This window comes from Aureococcus anophagefferens, assembly GCF_000186865.1.
Source record: "Aureococcus anophagefferens unplaced genomic scaffold AURANscaffold_1, whole genome shotgun sequence".
Classification (NCBI taxonomy): domain Eukaryota; class Pelagophyceae; order Pelagomonadales; family Pelagomonadaceae; genus Aureococcus; species Aureococcus anophagefferens.
The window spans coordinates 2,614,694-2,628,981 of record NW_008705561.1 but is presented as its reverse complement, the minus strand read 5'-3'; the positions used below and the strand labels follow the sequence as shown (position 1 = coordinate 2,628,981).

Sequence of the window (14,288 nt, the reverse complement as noted above, 5' to 3'; positions counted from 1 at the left end):
CCGCGGAGCGGTCCGCCGCGGCCGCGGCCGCGGCCCTGCTCGAGGCCCAGCGGGGCCTCGTCGGCGACCTGCGGGACGCGGCGGCGGCGCGCGACGGCGACGGCGCCAAGAAGGCGCTCGCGGCCGTCGACGCGTTCCTGCGCGAGCGCCGCGGCCGCTTCGTCAAGCTCGAGCGCGGCTGCGCGCTCTGCCGCGAGACGTCGCGGCTCGTCGCGTCCCTCGACGCCGAGCGGGCGCTGCGGGACGTCGTCGTCGCGGGGCGGGCCATGCTCGCGCGGTCGCGCGGCGCCGACGGCTCGTCCGCGTCCGCGACGCGGGACATGGTCGAGCGGACGGCCGACGCGGCCGCGGCCGCGCGCGACGCGGGCGACGTCGACGGGCGGCTCCTCGAGGAGGCCGGGGCGCTGCTCGTCGCGCTCGAGGAGGCCGCGGCGACGCTGCGCGACGCGCACGGCGTCGACGGCTTCGGCCTCGCGTCGTTCCGAAAATTAAGGAGGCCCGCGGACTACGCGGAGGGCCTCGCGTCCGCGGCGGAGAAGCAGACGGCGCTGCGGCGCCGCTTCGTCCACCAGGCCGTGCCCCTGCACACGTCGCAGCTCGTCCTGGGCGGCCGCGCGCTGGACGTCGCGCGCGCGTGCCACCGCGACATCCTCGGCTTCTGCGGCGACATGTTCATGAGCTACCCGGAGGCCATGGCGGCAAATTTGGCGACGCACGGCTTCGGCGGGCCCGAGGACCTGCGGGACGAGATCTTCGTCCAGCTCGCGAAGCAGGCGTCCCAGAACCCGTCCGCGTCGTCCGCGTTCAAGTGCTGGCGGCTCCTCTTCCTCTGCGCGTCGACGTTCCCCCCGTCGGCGGAGCTGCTGCCCATCCTCGTCCACTTCTGCGAGGCCGCGGACTGCAATGGCCCGCCCGGGGACCACGTCCGCGACGTCCTCGACGCGCTCGCGCCCGCGCGCAAAGTCCTCGCGGCCGCCGGCGGGGGCGCGCTCGAGCCCGGCGCGCTCCTCGTGCCGCTGGCGCCGGCGCCCCCGAGCGCCGGCGCCGTCCACGGCCTCCTCTTCGGCGGCGGCGCGCGGTCCGGCGCGCCGTCGAGCTCCTACGCGAAGCTCCGGCGCGCGTCCGTCGACCGGAAGCTGGTCAGGCTCCGGGAGGTCGGCGGCAACATGAGCGACCTGCAGCCCCTCGTGGACATGGGCATCGTGCCCATCGAGCTCAAGGACGTCGTCGACGGCGCGGCGGCGACGGACGAGGACGTCGAGGCCGCGTTCGAGCAGCTCGAGATTTTGGAGCACGCGGACGAGGTCCGCGCGCGCTTCGACGAGCTGATCCGCGCGGCCGAGGAGGCCGTCGCGAGCGAGGACGGCGCGCGCGACTACCACGCCATGGACCTCGAGGCCCAGCTCAACCTCGTGCAGACGACGAAGGTGCCCGGCCTCGACGTGAGCCAGATCATCGACGCCGAGGAGCTCGTCGCGCGCATGTACGACCAGCTCGACCTCCAGGCGACGCTCGCCGCCGCCGTCGACGCGCGGGACCTCGCGGGCCTCGACGAGGGCCTCGCGCGCGCGCGGGACATGGGCGACGCGGGCCTCGCGCGGTGTCGGGACGCCGCGGCGCTCCGCGCGAAGCTCGCGCCGTCGCTCCAGAAGCGCCTCTCGGCGTTCCTCGGGCTGTAACACGGACGCGGCTTCTGAGGGGCGAAGGACAATGCTCAATTTGCCGTTACATATCTAGCAAGTAGGGGGTGCATTTTCGGACACTGAAGGAAGGTATGGCGCCGCCCGTGGAGTACGGTGGCGGTGGGGACGGCGCGCGCGTCGGCTCTCCGGGAGCCGGCTTCGAACAGGCCTGCGCGATCATCGCCGATGACAAGGCTGCCGCCAGCGCCGCCAAGGCGGCGATGGATCGCCTCGACGGCAAGAAGTACGGCGGCTACGTCGAAGTGACGCTCCTCGGCGCCAAGGGCGTGCCATATGACAAGTCCATGTTCTCGATGTTAACGAAAGCCCCGAGGGGCGAGGTGCGGCTCCTGTACAAGAACCAGGAGGTCGGCATGTTCGAGATCGACCCCGCCTGCGACAAGACGAGCGGCGGCAAGATCACGTTCGACTGCTGCAAGGCGCCTAGGCGCGGCCTTCGCTGTCGTTCTGGGTCGAGGCCGCGGACCCGCTCGAGTTCGAGGTCCAGTGCGACGCCGCGAAGCGCCACGACCCGTCGAAGGCGACGGTCGCGTTCGACGACCTCGCGAACCGTGAACCCGAATTCTGGCGCGCGCTCGAGCGCAACAAGGAGCCCGCGGGCGAGCTGAGGCTCGGCGTGTGGTTCGCGACCAAGCGCGCGGACGCCGAGCCGCAGGGGCTCGCGCCGCTCGCGCGGCCGCCGCAGGGCCGCGGCGTCATCGACCTCACCGTGCACTCGGCCGCGGGCCTCCGCGCCGCGAACGCCGGCGGTATGTTCGGCGGCATGTTCGGCGGCGACAAGGTCGACAGCGACCCGTACGTCGTCGTCAAGAACCTCGAGGGCGACCACGAGTCCGAGCACGTGCCCAAGACGCTCTCGCCCGAGTGGAACTTTCGGGTGAAAGCCGCGATCCCCGACGTCGCCCGGAACGTCCTCGTCGCCGTGTACTCCAAGGCGTCCATGTTCGGGTCGCCGACGTGCCTCGGCGCCGTCGTCCTCAAGCCGAAGCTCCTGGCCAACAAGAGCGTCAAGGGCGAGTTCAAGGTCCTGAAATACGGCGGCGCGCGCGACGCGCTGGGCACGATGACCGTGAGCGTCTTCATCGGCGCGCGGCCGCGCGCGGAGGACCTCGCCGCGACGAAGAAACAAGTCGAGGACGGCGAGGTTCAGCAAGAGATGCACGCCGGGGAAGACGGGGAAGCGGACGACGGGGTGGGCGCGGACGACGAGGACGACGAGGGCTTCGCCTCCAGCATCTTCACGTGCGCCAGAGACGCGTCCGCGGAGGCGAAAGGCGAGGTCAAGGACGAGGCCCTGGGGGCGATCAAGGACCTGGTCTTGGGGCTCCTGGGCTAGGGTAGCGCGACGGAAGATGCGTGCACTATGAAGTAAACCTACCGACTCGGAGGAGGCAGTATGGGCGGCCCGACGATGTCGCCCGGCTGGTACCGCGTCACCTCCAAGAACGGCGCGCTCGCGCGCGAGACCGAGTCCATGACGAGCGCCAAGGTCCGGGAATTCGCGCCCGGCACCGTGCTGCACGTCGACGCCACCGTGGCCATCGACGGCGGCGCGAAAACGCGGGCCCGCGTCACGCAGCCCGTCGCGTGCTGGATCACGTTCAAGGGCCTGCGGCCGGCGGCGTCGCCGCGCGCCGCGGCACCGGAACCGCCGGCGCGGGAGCTTCAGGCGGCGCGGCACCGGCGCTGGAAGGCCATGATCGCCGCCGGGGAGGCCTACTGCCACAACGACGCGGACGCGCCGTGGCCCGCGAACCTGGCCTGCGTGCTCGGCCACATGAACTCCGTCTACTGCTGCTGCTTCGCGGCCGACGGGTCCCGCGTCGTCACGGGCAGCTGGGACCGCAGGGTCCGGGTCTGGGACGCGGACTCCGGCGAGCGGCTCAGGGCAGCACAAGAGAGCGAAATTCCCAACTTCAAAGGCTCATATCTCGGCCGTTTTCCACTCGTTTCGGCTGATTCTTGGACGAGCGATCATCTCTCGGAACGGTCTCGAAGCGTGGATGTGTTTTTTGTTACGCGCGCGCGCGGAACACTCACGTTGAAGCGACGTTGAATCTCTCTTCTGCTGCCCAGGAGCGGCTCCGCGTCTTCGACGAACACGCGGACGCCGTCCTGAGCGCGAGCCCCGGCCCGGGGACCTTTGTCGTCACGGCGAGCTGGGCCAACGAGGCCCTCGTCTGGGACGTGGCGACGGGCGACGTACTAGTGGCGCTGCGGTCCCACGGCGCGGCGGTCAACGGCGCCGCCTGGTCCCGGGACGGCCGCCGCGTCGTCACGGCCAGCGAGGACCGCACGGCCAAGGTCTGGGACGCGGCCACGGGCGAGGAGCTGGCCACGCTCCGGGGCCACGACGCGCGGAAGCACCGCGGCGACCTCTGGGGCTGCGACGTCTCGTCCGACGGCGCACGCGCGGCGACGGCGAGCAGCGACGAGACCGCGAAGCTCTTCGACGCGGCGACGGGCGCGTGCCTGCGGACCTTTTCCGGCCACGGCGACCGCGTCACGGCCTGCGCCTTTTCGCCCGACGGGTCCCGGCTCGCGACGTCGAGCTGGGACGGCGTGGGCAAGATCTGGGACGCGGCCACGGGCGCGTGTTTACACACGCTCGCGGGCCACGCGCCGCCGGCCGACGCGAACCAAGCGACGCACGGCCGCCTCGAGAGCGTCGCCTTCGCGCCCGACGGGTCCCGCGTCGCGACGACGTCCTGGGACCGGACCGCGCGCGTCTGGGACGCGGCGACGGGCGCGCGCCTGGAGACGCTCGCGGGCCACGCCGAGACGGTCTACTGCTGCGCCTTCGCCCCCGACGGGGCGCGCCTCGTCACGGGCGCCGAGGACCGCACGGCGCGCGTCTGGGTTCTCCGTTAGGCGGCGACCTCCACGCGGAGGGCGAACTCCGCGAGCGGCGTCGCGACGTCGCGCACGGGCACGACGTCGAAGCCGGGCCCCAGGGGCGCCGCGGCGGCGTCGCGCCGCGCGTCGACGTAGCCGCTCTCCGGCGAGGCGGCGAAGGGCGCGACGACGCGCGGGTTCTCGCGCGTGTGCAGGAACAAACGGAACTCCGCGTCGGGCCGCGGCGGCGGCAGGTGGCCCCGCGCGACCGCGAGCTTGGCGAGCAGCGCGCGCATGGCGTACTCCGTCGCCTCGACGGCCTCCGGGCTCGGCGCCGCGCCGCCGCCGAGGCCGACGTCGAAGACGAAGCGCTCGCGCGGCTCGCCGCCGCCGTCCGTGACCGCGACGACGAGCGACTCGACGGCGCGCGCGTCGAAGAGCGGCCGCGCGTCGCCGAGCACCTTCTTGATGTAGGCGTTGACGTCTGGGTGCCGCGACATGGTCACGGGCACGCCGAAGGCGCGCTGCCGCGTGAAGATGTCCTCGGGGTAGACCTTCCGCTCGAAGAGGATCACGTGGATGGCCACCTCGAGGAACTCCGTGAGCAGCTCGCCGGCCATGGGCTGCGATCGATGCGGCGAGCGTCGGTGCGGGCTGCGGATCGATGCGACGCGCGACGGCGCGGATGGCGCGCGCTCTGCGGAGCGATCTGCCTCGCGCGCTCGACCTGGCCTGGTGTCCGCCGTCGACCGCCTGTGTCGGCTGGGCGCCTTGCGATGTGGCCGTGCCCGTCGCGTTGTCGTGTGCTCGCGGCCCAGGAGTCGTGCACTGGTGCTACATCCCCACGCTCGAAATAGCGCCACAACTTCTACGCTAACCACACACCCTACGCCTGGACCGCGCCGAGGAGCGGCGCGTCGCGGTCGCCGGCCACCGCGAAATAGCGCCACAACTTCTGCGTTAACCACACACCCTACGCCTGAACCGCGCCGAGGAGCGGCGCGTCGCGGTCGCCGGCGGCCGCGGGCGCGCGGCCGCGCCGCGCCCAGGCGACGTAGATGAGGGACCCGACGGCCAGAAGCGACGCGCCAGCCATCTGGAGCGGGCAGATGAGCTCGAGCTGCCGGCGGCCGATCTTCGGCGCGGCGGGCGCGCCGTAGGGCGACCCCTTGAAGTCGAAGTAGGCCAGCGCGTCCGCCGCGACGAGGAGCCACGTCGCGGAGACGTAGACGTACATGCCCAGCGACGGCCAGTTCGCGTGGGCGAAGCCGTCAGGGAGCGGCACGCGGAGCGCGTCGGCGACGTTTCCGGCGTGGAAGAAGCAGATGCCCGCGAAGTTGCTCCAGGCGCAGCCGAGGCCCTTGACGAGCACGGCGGACTTGGGATCGCCGAGCTGCGACGCCGGCTGGATGCAGAAGAGGACGGACGCGACGAGCTTCAGCACGGCGGCCCAGAGCGCGCCTCTATCCTTTCCCCAGGCGTCGAAGGCGTGCCAGACGAGCCAGTCGATGAGCGCCACGAACCCCAGGGCCCAGCCCACGGCCTCGAGCACGCCTAGGATGGACACGACGTGCGGCGTCGCCCAGGCCACTTTGGCCTCCGACTCGTAGTAGAGCTCCTGGGCTGCTCCGAGGTAGATGAGCACGAACTCGGCGAGCAGCAGCAGCGACGCGGCGACGAAGACCCAGCTGCTGAAGAGGATCGTGTCCCGGCCGGGGATCTCCGGAAGCTCCTCGCCCATGGTACTCACGACGACGGTGGATTGCAGGCAGCCCCGACGGCGAGCGTTTCGAGTTCGAAAGGACACCTGGGCTTCAACGAGTGCGCGTCTCCCTTCAATAACTTGGTCAACAAACGCTCGCAATTACGCGCCCGGCGGCCGACGCCCCCGCTTGTAGATGCCGACGCGCTCCTTGAACGTCTCGGCGCCCGTGTTCGTCGCCGCCATGCGCGCGTTGACGGCGCTGCAGTAGGTGCCGTTGAGGTCGCCGTCGATCTGGGACACGCGGCGGAGCATCGGCGCGCGCGCGCCGAAGCGCCGGACCACGGCCGTCGCCAGGAGCGCGGCCTCGACGGCGTCGAGGTCGTAGATCTCGCAGGCCGGGTACGACGGCGAGTCCCGCGCGTGGTGCGGCGGCCCCGGGACGGCCGTGCCGGCGCGCCGCAGCAGCTCGCGGTACCAGTCCTGGGACATCTGGGGCCCGCAGCACTGGCGCAGGACCTTCCAGGAGCGCACGTAGGCGTAGAGCGCGCGCCGGTCGTCGCTGCCTAGGTCGAAGACGTCCGCGAGCCGCGCCGCGAATTCCTGGTGCCCGCGCCGCGCGAGCTCGTCCGTCGCCTGGACGAGCTTCACGGGGAAGCCGCGCGCCCGGAATGCGTCGAGCGCCGCCGCGTCGCCCGTGGCGTTCGTCGTCGCGAAGACCCAGACGCGGGAGTTGTGGGAGTCCGAAAGAGGCGGCCGGTGCATCTTCAATACGTCGAACCGTCGCTTCCGCGGCGACGGGAGCGGCGGGTACTTGCCCGGGCTCTTGAAGGAGCAGGACACGTCGCCGCGCTCGCCGTGCACGAGGAAAAAAACGACGCAGAGCTCCTGGTACAGGAGCGTGCTCGCGGTCCGCACGGCGCCGTACTGGATGACCCGCTGGGGCAGGTCTGCGCCGCTCGCGGCGACGCCCAGGAGCGCAAACCAGAGGCGTCGCATCGCGATGGCGGCGCGGGGGGATTGTTAGAGGCGTCGCATCGCGATGGCGATGGCGCGGGCGTGAGGGGCTCGGCGCGCGGGCGCCGGGCGCCGCTGTTCGGCGATTCTCCACAAGATCTTCACGAGATCCGAGCCGCCTGCCCAGAACCACTCATCCATCGAGCCAAAAATGCGTGCCATTCAAGCCTTACTAGCGACAATCAGCGTCGCGAACGCCTTTCGTGCGCCGAGACCTGTGACGCCCTGGCCCGGCGACCAGGGAGCGACAAGTTCAACCGAGGCCTCGAAAGCGGTCGACTCCGGCGCCGTGCCGGTGGCCGTGCAGCCGGCCTGGCACGTGTCAACGGCGAGTAAAGCCGCGTCCGCAACGCAACGTCGCGTAAAGAAAGGGTGCCGCGCATCGACGCCCTCGCGCGTTCGCGCGCGACGACGTCGAGAGAGCGCCCGGAACCGTTCGAACGCGCCCGCGGACGGAACGACCGCGCAGGTCAACGCGTGGAAGCGCGTGCTCAACAAGTCCATGGGCAAGAGCGAGTTCGTCGGCTCGCGCCTGCAGCGCGTCGCGCGCAAGATCAACCCGCTGACGGAGTGCGTCACCGACGACGAGTGCGCGGTCGAGATCGAGACGTCCGCCGCGTTCTTCGTGGAGCCGGAGGGCGGCGACGACAAGCAGAACGAGGTGTGATCCCGCGGGCGAGGCAGGCTTCGGTGTGATCCCGCGGCGAGGGAGGCTCCGGGCGCGACCCCACGACGGCGACCCCGCGACCCTCGGGACGATCCCGGCGGATTCAACCCCGCGATCTAAAGTCGGGAGATTAAGGCCGAGGGATGCCGCGAAAGGCGGCCTCGGTGCGATCGGGCGGGAGAGGGGAGGGAGGGCGCGGCCGTGCGCCTAGGACGAGCCGCCGCCGCCCGCGGCGACGACGCCGTAGGTCGGCTCGAGCGTCGGGTAGGACGTCCGGTTCTGGTGGTGGACCGTGTTCGGATGCGGCGGCGGCTGCTCCGGCGGGAGCGGGCTCCGGGTCGGCGCGTTCGTGTGGAGCGCGTGCGTCGGCGCGTCGTCGCCGGAGACCGTCGGCGCGGGCACCGTGGCGACGACGCCGTAGGTCGGCACGGGGTTCACCGCGAGCGTCGGCGACGGCGCGTTCGCGACGACGATCGGGCTGGCGACGGGCGCGAAGGAGGGCTTCGCCGTGGGCGCGGGCTCGCCCTTGCACTCGTAGCCCGCCTGGCCGTCGCAGTAGCCGCACTGGTTCATGTTGATGAAGCACTGCGTCGTCGGCGCGACGGTCGGCACGGCGCTCGGCACGGGCGTCGGCACGTACGTCGGCTTGGGGACGGGCAGGGCGCTGGGGTGCGTCGACGGCGCCGACGACGGCGTCGGCGTCGGCACCGGCGTCGGGGACGGGTAGGGCACGCCCGTGGGGGCCGACGTGGGCACGGGCGTCGGGAACGACGACGGCGTCGGCGTCGGCAGGAACGACGGCGACGTCGTGGGCAGCTTCGAGGGCTGGGCCGTCGGGAACTTGGACGGGTGGGCCGTCGGCAGGTAGGACGGGTGGCTCGTCGGCGCCTTGGACGGGTGCGACGTGGGCACGGGCGTCGGCGCGGCCGTCGGCGCGGCCTCGGAGAGGATCGCCGCGAAGCGCGCGTCCTCGACCATGGCGACGAAGATCTTGTCCAGGGACCCGTCGAGGGAGCCGCGGTAGACGCCCGACTCGTCCGTGAAGAAGAGGAGGTCCTGGCTGCCGTCGACGGCGACGCCGACGGGCGTCGTCAGGCCCTCGTAGAGCGCCTCGTAGTCGTCGGAGGGGTCGAAGAGCGACGCGCCATACACGGTATCGTCGGCGCAGAAGTAGAGGTTCCGGTTCGACGCGTCGACGTCGAGGCCGCGGAAGGTGAGGCCCGTCGACGCCGCGGAGAGGACCATGGTCACGTCCGACGCGTCCATGTCCATCTTGTAGACGCCGTCCGCGGCGGAGACGTAGAGCTTCGCCGCCGTCTCGTCGACGGCGACGTCCAGGGGCGCGTCGAAGCCCGAGTAGACGACGCTGTAGGTGCCGTCGTTGCCCTCGAGGGCCGTCTCGTAGAGCGAGCCCGTGTCCGAGTCGACCCAGTAGAGCTTGTTGTAGGCGTCGTAGATGGCCAACCCCTCCATGGACGACGCCGTGTCGAAGTCGTAGCAGACGATCTCCTTGAGGTCGTAGCCGTCCTTGTCGACGCGGCCGATGCAGCCGTCGATCGTGAAGTAGACCGTCGTGCCGTTGAGGTCGATGTCGACGCCCTTGGCCTTGCCCAGCGTGTCGACGAGCACGGTGGCGACGATGCCCGCGTCGGCCTGGTCCGTCGTCCAGACGTAGGACTCGTCGAGGTCGTCGTCGCCCTCGGCGATGACGCCGTCCGTCCAGAAGAGGTCCCAGTACTTGGTCGCCGTCGGCGCGGCCGTCGTCAGGTCCGCGGCGAGCTCGTCGGCCGACGCGCCGAGCACGGCCTCGCTGCAGTCGCAGGAGCAGGCCAGCACCTTGCCGTTGACGAGGAGGGCGTTGTCCGCGCTCGACACGCCGAGCCCCGCGGACTCGAGCGCGTGCCCGGCCCGGTAGAACGACTCGACGCTCTTGATGGCCGCGGCCTTGTAGTTCTCCGTCGACATCGTCGACGCGATGAACCCGAAGGCCGCCATGAACGTGAGCAGGATCGTCGGCACGATGCCGATGCGCCCGGGCTGCTCCTCGGCCCCGGACGGGATCGCCTCGTACTTCTGGGCCCCCATGGCTCCCGGCCCCCGACCGCGGTCGGCCCGCGCGTCAAGGGGTTCGCGCCGCCCGTCGAGTCCGCCGGCGCACCACCGCAGGTCGACCGACCGACCGACCACGTCGCGCGGCACCTGCCTGCCCTGCGACCACCGTGAGCAGCTCGCCTCGGGCAGCCGCGTCCTCTAAATCGTGCTTGATTGCTCATGATTTATGATACATGCTGCCGTTATCAAACAAAACGTCAAAAAATCCTCTTCATTGAACGTACAGTTTGCGGCTGCCAAGATAGTCTGGGCCGCCGCATTGCAGGTCCAGCACACCGGCGCACGGTGCAAAGCCAACCTGCTCGGATCGACCGGCCCTGCAAGCGCGCGAAGAGACCACTTAAAAAACCATGTCCCTCGAGGACGCGGCCGCGGCGCTCGGCGCGTCGAAGCCGAGCCGGCCGGCGCCCAAGGTCGCGAGCCGGCCGCCGCCGCGCACGACGCCGAGCGGCTTCGCCGTCGGCGCGCGCGTCGAGTGCCGCCACGGCGGCGGGTCCACGTTCTACCCCGGCGTCGTCGTCGCCGCGAACGGCGGCGCGTACGACATCGACTACGACGACGGCGACAAGGAGCGCGGCGTCGCGGCGGCGCTCGTGAAGGCCGAGGCCGCGCCGGAGAAGCCCGCGCCGGAGAAGCCCGCGCCGCTCGAGAAGGAGGCGTCGGCGCTGCTGGACGCGGAGCCGGCGCAGCCGCGGAGGCCGGGCGGCGGCCGGCCCGCGCGGCCCGGCGTGACCTTCTCCGCGGCGCCCGCGAGCCCGCGCGCGCCCTCGAGCCCGCGCGCGGCGTCGGCGACGTCCGCGCTCGTCGGCGCGGCGAAGAAGATCCAGAAGGAGGAGACCGCGGGCGCGGCGGAGGCCGCGACGAACCTCCGGCGCGCGTCGCTCGCGACCGAGGCCGCCGCGGACGCGGGCGCGGGGCAGAAGCTGCGGCGCGCGTCGCTCGAGGTCGCCGCCGAGGCCGCGTCCGACGCCGAGGAGGCCATGCGGTCCGCCGCCGAGGAGGAGGCGGCCGCGACGAAGGCGCGGTTGCGCGAGGCCGCGTCCGCCGTCGACGGCGCCGTCGAGAGCGGCGCCGAGGAGCTCGCGCGGAGCGACGCCGAGGACGTCGCGGCGGCGCGCGTCGTCGCGGCCGCGGAGGCCGAGGCCGAGGCGCCCGCGGAGGCGCCCGCGGCGGCGCCGCCGCCGCGGCGGCGCCGGCGGGAGCCGGACCCGCCGAGCGACAAGGAGAGCGTCGCGTCGATGTCGTCCGACGACGCGGCCCTCGAGGCCAAGGCCGCGGAGCTCCGGGAGAAGCGGCGCCAGCGCGGCCTCATGGCGCTGAAGCGGGGCTTCGCGGAGCGCGAGGGCGACGTCGCGTCCCGCGAGACGCACAAGGCGCGGGCCAGGTACCTCCGGCCGACCGTCGCGCGCGCGGACCTCGCGGCGCGCGCGTCCGACGAGGCCGCGCGGGCGCTGCTCTGCGCCTTCGACGGCGACGGCGACGGCCTCGAGGACGCCGCCGCCGCCCTCGGCTTCCGGGAAGGTTTAGGGCTGCGCTGCGCGCTCGTCGCGGACGCGGCGGGCCGCACGGTGGCGCACGTGCTCGCGGCCAAGGGCCGCGACGACCTGCTCGCGCGCCTCGGCGACGCGTGGCGCCGCGCGGCGTCGCAGGAGCGGGAGCACGCCGTCGCGGCGCTGCGGAACCGCCTGTTGGACCTCGCGGGCGAGCTGCGGCGCCGGGGCGCCGCGCCGCGCGGGAGCCGCGACGGCCGCGACCGCCTCGCGGGCGAGCTGCGCGGCTTCTACGAGTGGTGCGCGTCCGAGGCGGACCGGGAGGACCGGCTCCGGGAGTTAAGGTGCGAGGCCGCGTGGCGCGCGGCCGTCTCCGCGCGCGACGACCTCGGCCGGACGCCGCTGCACTACGGATGCGCGTGCCGCGACGCGCCGAAATGCGCGGCGACGGTGGCGGCGCTGCTCTCCTGCGGCGCGGGGGACCTCGGCGCGGCGTCGTCGTCGCTCGTGGTCTGCCCGCCGGGGCCCCGGGGCACGCCCTGGCGCGCGCCCGACGCCGACGCCGTCGTCGCGGCGCTCCTGCGCGACGAGGCCGCCGCGCGCGCCGCGGCGCGGAAGCTCTTCCGCCCGCCGACGAGCGAGCTCGCGGCGCGGCCCCGCTGGAAGTCCGTCGGTTCGTCCTCGAAGCACGGGGGCAGCCGCGCCGCGGCCGCGGCGGAGGTCAAAGACGACGGCGCGCACCCGCTCTTCCCCGAGGGCCGCGGCTTCGACGCGGGCACGGGCGCGCTCTGCGGGCGGAGCGGCGCGCTCCGGAGCGGCGCGCCGCCGCCGCCCGAGGCGCCGGCCAAGGCCGGCGCCTGGGACCGGAAGCACGGCGAGGCGCTCGTCTTGTGGCTCTTCAAGGCGCTCCGGGCCGGCGCGCGGCGCGCGACGAAGCGCTTCGCCAGGGTCACGTCCTCGCGGCGGGACAGCGACTCCGACGACGGGCCGCGGAAGCCCGCGTCCGACGCCGGGTCCCTCCTGCACGCCTTCGACGCCGTCGACGACGAGGGCGAGGGCCGCCTGCCCCTGGACAAGTTCGACGCCGCGCTGCGGTCCCTGGGCCTGCGCCTCGCCTACGACACGCTCGAGGAGATCGGCGCGCGCTACGAGCACGTGCCGAAGCACGCGTCCCTCGAGCTCGGGCGCCAGCGGCGCCTCTACGTCGACTACGAGCGCCTCGTCGACGACGTCCTCGCGTCCGCCGAGGACGACGACTTCGCGAACGCGTCGGACTCGTCGGCGTCGTCCGGCCCGCGCCGCCGCCGCCGGCGCGGCGACTCCGACAGCGACTACTCCCGGGACTACTCGTCGGACGAGTCGGCCGCGCGGCGGCGCCGCGACGCGTTCCGGGAGCGGGAGGACAAGAAGAAGCGGGCGCGGAAGCCCGCGCGGCGCGTCGACGGCCTCACGGCGCGGCGCCGCGCCCAGGACGCCGCCGCCGCCGTCGGCGACGCGCTCGCGTGCACGGCGGGCGCGAACGCGCGCGCGTCGTCCGCGTCGGCCCAGGTCTGGCTCGCGCGCTGCTCGGAGACGGACGCGCGGGGGCCCGGCTACGACGCCGAGGACCCGCTGACGCGCTGGCACGCGGCGTCGGCCGGGCTCGCCGAGAAGGCGGACCTGACCAAGGCGCGCGCCGCGGCGCTGGACGCGCACGACGCCGCCGGGTTCACGGCGCTCCACTGCGCGGCGTTCCGCGACGCGCCGTCGGACCTGCTTCTTTCCCTGCTCCGCCGCGGCGCGTCGCGGGGCCTGCGGGCCGACGACGGCGCGCGGCCCGAGGACCTGGCGACGTCCGGGACGACGCGGCGCGCGCTGCGGCGCGCGGTGCTCTGCGACTTCGACGCGGCGTTCGGCAAGCACGCGCCCGAGGAGCCGCGGGGCCCGCCGCGCGGCTTCTCCGGGGACCGCATGCCCGGCGCCTACCACGCGATCCTCAACGGCGACGACCGGCGCAACGTCAAGGTCGGCGAGGCGGAGCGCGCCGAGGCGGCCGTCGCGACGCTCGCGGCCGCGGCCGCCGACGCCGTCGACCCGGACCTGAACCGGCGCGGCGGCCGCCCGGGCGCGCCGCGCCGCGGCGACGCGACGCACGACGGCTGGCGCGTGACGACGGGCGGCGGCGCCCGCTCGCGGCGCTCGGCCTTCGCGCGGGGCCCCGCGCTCGCGAAGTCGCCCTACTTCGACGGCTGCGCTTTTCCGCTGGACCGCGCCGTCGGCGACGGGCGCCTGCGGTCGCCCCTGCATCTCGCGGCGGAGGCCGGGCTCGCCGACCTCACGGAGGCGCTCCTCGCCGGCGACGACGTCCTCGGGCTCCCCGACGACGACGGCGGCGACGGCGACGACGACGACGCCCCCCGGCGCCGGGGCCCGTCGGGCGCGCCGGTCTTCGAGGTCGACGGCCGCGACGCCGACGGCTGGACGGCCCTGCACCACGCGGCGTACCGCGGCGGGCGGAGCCGGCGGGACGTGGCGACGCTGCTGCTCGACGCGGGCGCGGCCGTCGACGCGCGGAACGTCCGCGGCCGCACGGCGCTCCACCTCGCCGCGGCCCACGCGGCGCGCGACGACGACGAGCTGAACGCCCAGCGCCGGCACCGCGCGCCGGGCGACGGCGACGACGACGACATGGTCGCGCTGCTCTGCTCCCACGGCGGCGCGGCCCTCGTCGACGGCGTCGACGACGACGGCGAGACGCCGCTCCACGCGGCCTGCGCCCGGGG

At 73.7% G+C, this 14,288-nt stretch overlaps 3 protein-coding genes across 3 annotated transcripts in view; 2 read left to right on the top strand and 1 right to left on the bottom strand.

The window, feature by feature from the left end:
* Positions 1-3,039, top strand: part of AURANDRAFT_60851 (hypothetical protein) — a gene marked incomplete at both ends in the record, with an annotated part of 3,357 nt that extends 318 nt beyond the window's left edge. Inside the window, 3 exons of the mRNA XM_009034320.1 lie at positions 45-1,675; positions 1,888-2,050; positions 2,131-3,039. Of these exons, the coding sequence (XP_009032568.1) occupies positions 45-1,675; positions 1,888-2,050; positions 2,131-3,039 (2,703 nt within the window). The remainder of the gene's footprint in view (positions 1-44; positions 1,676-1,887; positions 2,051-2,130) is intronic.
* An 803-nt stretch (positions 3,040-3,842) lies between these two features.
* AURANDRAFT_18466 (hypothetical protein) lies at positions 3,843-4,574 on the top strand (the record flags this gene model as incomplete). The annotated part of the gene is made up of 1 exon (XM_009034321.1): positions 3,843-4,574. A coding segment is annotated over one exon (732 nt), but the record flags the coding sequence as incomplete, so codon positions are not given.
* Positions 4,575-4,726: 152 nt separating this feature from the next.
* On the bottom strand, positions 4,727-5,152 carry AURANDRAFT_6493 (hypothetical protein; the record flags this gene model as incomplete). Its single annotated transcript, XM_009033875.1, has 1 exon — positions 4,727-5,152. A coding segment is annotated over one exon (426 nt), but the record flags the coding sequence as incomplete, so codon positions are not given.
* Between the last annotated feature and the right edge of the window lie 9,136 nt (positions 5,153-14,288).